This window comes from Antrostomus carolinensis, unplaced genomic scaffold, assembly GCF_000700745.2.
Source record: "Antrostomus carolinensis isolate BGI_N321 unplaced genomic scaffold, ASM70074v2 scaffold41923, whole genome shotgun sequence".
NCBI lineage: Eukaryota > Metazoa > Chordata > Aves > Caprimulgiformes > Caprimulgidae > Antrostomus > Antrostomus carolinensis.
In genome coordinates this window covers 7,437-13,208 of record NW_010306615.1, presented here as the reverse complement: position 1 = coordinate 13,208, position 5,772 = coordinate 7,437, and the positions used below count along the sequence as shown (strand labels likewise).

Below are 5,772 nucleotides of genomic sequence, written 5' to 3'. Positions count from 1 at the left end.
GCTGAAATGTGCAGATGAAATGCAGTGTGTCGTGTTTGTGGGGGAATTAATTCTGCTGCAAGGAGTGTTACACACTGAGGAAACAGCTCAGCCTGGCTCTAAGAGCACAGCTGCTCTGTCTAGCACTGGTGTAACTGGGGTGGCTGGATGAGCTGGCCCAGAAAAGGGTTCCTCTGGGTGGGCTTGTGGTTTGTGTGCCCAGCCAGCAGCACCACAGCATGAACCGGGCTGTCGAGCGCAGTCGGGGGGTGCAGACGTGCATCCCACAGAGGCAGGAGGGATCTATGGGGCTGCTACACAGACCCAGGCAGCGGGGAGGGAAGCAGGAGGTGCCTGGAAAGGTGGGTGGATAAAGCAGAGCTCTGGAAGAAAGAGCTGTTGGATTAGGACTACCCAAGGGTGAGGTTTTGTGAAAGCAAGCTACACTTGCTCAATGCAGATGAGGTTCAGAGGAGCAGGCAGTGCCCAGGGGATGTGAGAACCCGGGAGCAGCCCCTTCTCCATGCTGAGTCTGAAGAAAACAGACCTCTCACCTCTCCTTGCACTCCTGCTGTTCTTGTGAAAACTATTCTAATGAATCCAAAGCAAAGGTTTCTGCACTTGCTTGGGACAGTTAATCTGTCCTGCTGGAAATAGAGTGAAAGACTGAAAAAGAGAAAAAGCACAACCTGAAATAATCCTGTAGAATATCTTTATTAGTTCACTATAAGGTTGGAAGTACAAAAGCTTCCAGGTAAAACACAGTCAAATGAAAAAGACTCGGAGGGGAAATGGTCAGAAAGTTGCTGATGAATTGCAAACATCCAGTGCTAAATAACAAGTCTTTCAGGTAGGCGAGAAATCCTTCCTGCTGTCCTGTACTGCCTCACCATGCCTGAAGCTCGCTTCCATCAGACGAGGAAACTCCAGGAGCAGCCAAGGCACAGCCCTGGCTGGTGTGGGGACGATGGGTGATGCAGGATGAGCGCTGCTCTCGCAGCCTCCCTTCCCTTGTGCGTGTGCTGGGTCCTGGGTGCAGCCCCTGCCTGTGGCACTGCAGAGGAGGTTGCTGTCCCAGGATGCTGTAATAAGGGGTGATGGGGTTTTATTCCATGAGGGATGGTCCTTGAGCCCACTGTACCGTGCAGGTGATGGTACCCATGGAACGCTCAGGTACTTGCAGATGCTTGTGGTGCGGACGCTGTGTCCAGCCCGTCTCTAGCAGCCCTGCCCTCCCCTCCTCTCTCCTCCCAACTGTGTGCAGATCGTTCACTGCTGTTGTAGTTAAAACCACATGATGCTCGAGGTGCCACGGAGTGTGACTTACAGGAGAGTTAAAATTTGTTGTACAGGTGGTAAGACATGGAGGAATATTCCTACAAACATTCAAAACTCTAAGTACTGCCACTGCAGCCCTTCCACATATTTCAAAGACAAACATGCCCTTAAAATCCAGATAGTTTTTTTAAAAAGGCACTATTCTATGTTTTTAATGCTTTTCAACAAAGAAAAGCCACTGCACTCACCACTCCACCACTCTCCTTTTTCTAGCTCATAAATATTTTTATCACTAATTATCACTAATGATTGCAAACATAATAATAACAACAAACCAAAGAACAAGTGACCAAAACCATTGATCTAGTGCTCTGGACATACAGATGGAAAGAGAAGGTTCAGGTCTGCTTAGGTTTGGTACGTGTGTCCTTGGGGGACCCCTCTCACCAGGGCCAAGTGATGTTGGCCGTGGCCTTGGTGTGAATTTTGGGGCTCTTGGTACGTATCCCGGGGAGATGAGACTCTGCTCAGCAGCAACATCCCAAGGACCCGCTTCCAGCACCCTGACCTCACCGCAGCCTTTCCTCCCTCTGGCTGGTGTGGCTGTGCCAGGCAGGGCCAGCGCAGTGCCCAGGGACATCTGCCAGGGGAGTGGCACCTTCAGAGCAGATCCTGGTCGCTGTCCTGGCAGGATGGTCTTATCGCTGGTCACACTGGTGCTGGGACAGCTCACCAGCTCCCGCAACCACAACATGTTTAGTTTTAATAATGCAATGGGGGGGAAAAAAAGTAGAGATGCAGGGAAGGTGTCCCGGGTGGCTACTGAGCAGCCTCCACCGCCTGCTCCGGCTCATGTGGGTTCTTCCCATCATTCTGGATCAACCGGACGATGTGTGTCAGGTCCAGGCTGCGGGTGAGGATCTCAAGCAGCACCTCATCCTTTTGCACACCCTCCATGAACTCTTCCAGGGAGAGCTCACCTGCGAGAGCACAGAAAAGGTCTGTTAAATCCCGCAACCCTTCTCCTCCCTCCGCCAGCAGCCTCAGAGCAGCCCCCCAGGAGCTGCACAGACCTGGGGTCCAGCTCTGTGTGTCCTACACCCCAAATACCATCACAGCTGAGCCCCGTGCAGACCCCCCCAGTGCTGGTGTGACAAGGAGCAGTTTGCAGTGTCCCCTCGGGGTGGCTGCAGCCCACAGAGGGGATGGGGACTAAACCTTCTGGGAGAGCCACTCTCTGCCAGCTCTCCCCATGTCCTGGAGCTTTGGGAATTCCAGCCTGGAATTGCTCTGGCAGACTGAACTGTGGGTACGGGGGAAGGGGGAGCAGTGCTTGGCATAAGGAAGTTCCTCACCGTCTCCATTTATATCAATTTTGTCAAACACCATGTCTGTGAATTCCTCAGCTGTCATCTTTTCGTTGCAGCGGTTGATGGCTCGAATGGCCTGGGGGGGGAAGAGGACACAGAGGACAATTGGTGAGCATCCTGCAGATTCCTGTATCCATCCGTACAAGTGGCCAAGTGACCAGACCTGAGAGGCCAAACTTTTTTGCAGGCAGTTAGGTTCTGAAAGGAATAATTCCTTTCTAAAAACCTGGAGATTAAAATCACTTTAAAAGGCAATCAATGCATTAAAAGATTAAGTGGGTGTACTGGGATAAGCCAGGAGCCGTTCACCTCTGAAAAGCCTGAGATTAAATTCAAGTGCTTATCTCAGCCTGGGTTTCAGTGGATGCAGTTAAACAACCTGCAATGAGAAGACAAGGGCTGCTGCGTGTCGGAGCGTGTGCGTGCTGTGGGGGTGTGGGGAGCTCCGGACAGGTCTAGCCAGGGTGGCCAGCCTGGTGGGAGGACTGGCAGAGGACAAGCAGCAGGTTTGGCCAGTGCCTACTCACATACCAGGGAGTTGTCTTTCAGGTTGGAATATTCCTGTTAAACCTTTCTGTCTACCTGTGTTTAATAACCATGGGCTGTGAAGGAAGCTGAGCCCACTCACTTTGATGATGTTCAGCAGTTCTCCCCGGTCAATGCAGCCGTTCCCATCCACATCATAGAGCTTGAAATACCATCGCAGCTTCTGCTCCACCTTCCCTTTCAGGACCAGGCTTAGGGCTGCCACGTACTCCATAAAATCTATGTAGCCATCCTAAAAGCAGAAGGGTAGAAGCCAGGTGAGATTAAAAGCAAAGAGACAGGCAGTAGGTGATTTTCCTGGTCACTTGTGGAAGTCCCCACAGGAAGATGTCAGCATGTGGCCACCTTGAGAGCAGGGGCTTGGGGAGCCCAGCAGAAGCACTGGGTGCAGATCCCCAATGTGCTTACTGGTAAAAGCTGTTGCCCAGTACGGGGACGGCTCCACCTTGGTCTGTGCAGAGCTGTCACGTGCTGATAACCAATGTACCCACTGCGTGTACCTGGCTTGGGGACTAAGGAAGCCTGGAAAGCCTGTGCTAAAGGAATCTCTTTATGCAAAGCAGTGGTAATTCAGAGGTGAAAGAGGAACAGGCTTATGGAGATGAACCACGAAGGATTACCTAACGTGATCCTGCCTGCACACACCTACAGCACTTTTCTGCTGTGAGGAGGCCTCAGATGCCAACCTCCACGAGAGGAATGAGCTCAGGAATGACCCAGCACGTTGCTGACAACTCCATCCAGGAGGGCACTGCTCTGTCCCTGTGCCGTTTGTGCATCTGCTTCACATTTGTTCACTCCAAAAACACCAACAGTTTTAGATTTGACTTTCCACCGAGGTGTTTGCCCTCCAGCAGCTCATGCCACGGTGTTAGAGATGCTCAGCTGGGCCCACAGATGGTTCTCCAGCCAGGATTATGGTGTCAGTGCAAAGCTGGGCTGGGGTGAGCTCACGTGCCACCACGCACTGCCCCGTGACAGTCACAGCTCCTGGGAAGCTCGCTGGAACACACAGTGCCCACCACGGAGCGTTTCCGAGGCAGATATCATGGAGATACAGAGCACTTTGGGGGAGAATGGTCTGTGCTATAAACCAGGGAAGGTCTCTGTGAGGGAACAAGCTGGGATTTTGTCAATGCACAAAGCCACCGCACCACGGGGTGGGTTCAAGAAGAGATCATCTGCTTTATCCCACTGCTGCAGGAGCCAGATTAGGTATAAATAGCTGCTGAGCCCCATTCCCAGCAGGATTCTCTGTGCATCGATTCCCTTTTCAGGCACGTGCTCAAACCCGGGGCAGCGAGCCAGGTAAAGGCCGAGGCACAAACAAAAGCACCTAAAGGATTTAGGGCTTAAATTGTATTATTTTCAGTGGGATTAAACCTCCCAAACCCTTTGGGTTGCCATAAAATATATTCCTCATGTCAGATGAGGTACAATTTCAAATCATTTGCAAGTGAAAAAGGGTGTTGTTTCCTCTCAGAGACACAGCAACCATCCGTGTCTCTGGTGCTGGTCCTGAGCTGGGAAGACTCCTGAACATGTGCAGGTGTCCTGGGAATGACCCACGCTGGGGTCTGGCACAACCACAGCCCCAGCCCCAGGTACAAACCCTCTCCACAGGGAACCAAGGGCTCAAGCTCCTTGTCCTATGGGACTGAGTGCATATAATAAAGTCAATGAAACTGTAATCCATTTATCATTTAAAACAATAGAAAACCAAACCCGGTCTGTTCTGCAAACTGTAGCTCATGCTGCAGGAGCTCCCTGGTTCTGTGTGAATGCAGCACTTGTTCTCACCCGCTCGCTTGTGCCTTACTGTCACAACATTGGATATTTAAGGATTAAAGGGCACTTCATTTTAAAGGGATCACAGACTAGCAGATAAAACCCCACTATATTAATAATTAAAAATGAAAAGGGAAATGTCAATGCTGGGTGAAGTCTATTTTCTCCCAGCACAAGCAGCAGGTGAGGAGTTTTTTGCTGGCATTTTTCACCCTACATAACTGATCTCACAATTTACGAGGCGATGGAGAATCAGACCATACATCATACCCAGACACAGGTGGGTATTTGCACACACCCAAACACACCACACACCACCACCCACGGGGAGCAGAGCACGGCCGATCCCTGCGCAGCCCCAGCGGGAAGGACGATATTTACCTTATTAAAGTCAAACGTCTCAAACATTTGCTCGATGTATTTGCTCGCTGCTGGACTCAGGTTTTTCAAGCCAAAAAACTGTTTGAACTCGTAGAAGGTGAGTTGGCCAGAAGGACACTCCGTCATGAACTTCTTGTACCACTGGTGGCACTCGGTGGTGCTCAGCTCCTCCACGGCTTTCCCGTCCATGTTCCCCATCTCCACACCAAGCGCTGGGTACTTTGCAGCCAAAAATAGATGTTTTCTGAAATTTGAAGGCTTGCTTTTAGATCTTCCTTCTTGCCTTTAAAGTCCAAATGTCCCCAGCACTACAGGGATCACAGTATCAGGAAAAGCCAAACTGCCTGTGCGTGGGCTGTCCCGACCTGGTGTTGGTGGTGATGGATGCAAGAGATGCTGCTCCCCAGGAAAATTCCAAAGCACAAAACCC

At 51.1% G+C, this 5,772-nt stretch overlaps 1 protein-coding gene across 1 annotated transcript; it reads right to left on the bottom strand.

The window, feature by feature from the left end:
• Positions 1–2,076: 2,076 nt before the first annotated feature.
• GUCA1A (guanylate cyclase activator 1A) lies at positions 2,077–5,540 on the bottom strand. Its single transcript, XM_010165183.1, has 4 exons — positions 5,343–5,540; positions 3,256–3,405; positions 2,613–2,703; positions 2,077–2,237 (listed from the first exon to the last, which is right to left on the bottom strand). Exons 1-4 carry the CDS (start codon positions 5,538–5,540, stop codon positions 2,077–2,079), a joined length of 600 nt encoding a protein of 199 aa, XP_010163485.1.
• Between the last annotated feature and the right edge of the window lie 232 nt (positions 5,541–5,772).

What these genes read in the sequence shown, in the direction of transcription:
- GUCA1A (XM_010165183.1), bottom strand. Translation starts at nt 5,540, where the DNA reads ATGGGGAACATGGACGGGAAAGCCGTGGAGGAGCTGAGCACCACCGAG. An exon ending in AACTGCTGAACATCATCAAA is followed by an intron (nt 2,704 to 3,255) that starts GTGAGTGGGCTC and finishes TTCCCCCCCCAG; the next exon opens with GCCATTCGAGCCATCAACCG. An exon ending in AATTGATATAAATGGAGACG is followed by an intron (nt 2,238 to 2,612) that starts GTGAGGAACTTC and finishes GTGCTCTCGCAG; the next exon opens with GTGAGCTCTCCCTGGAAGAG.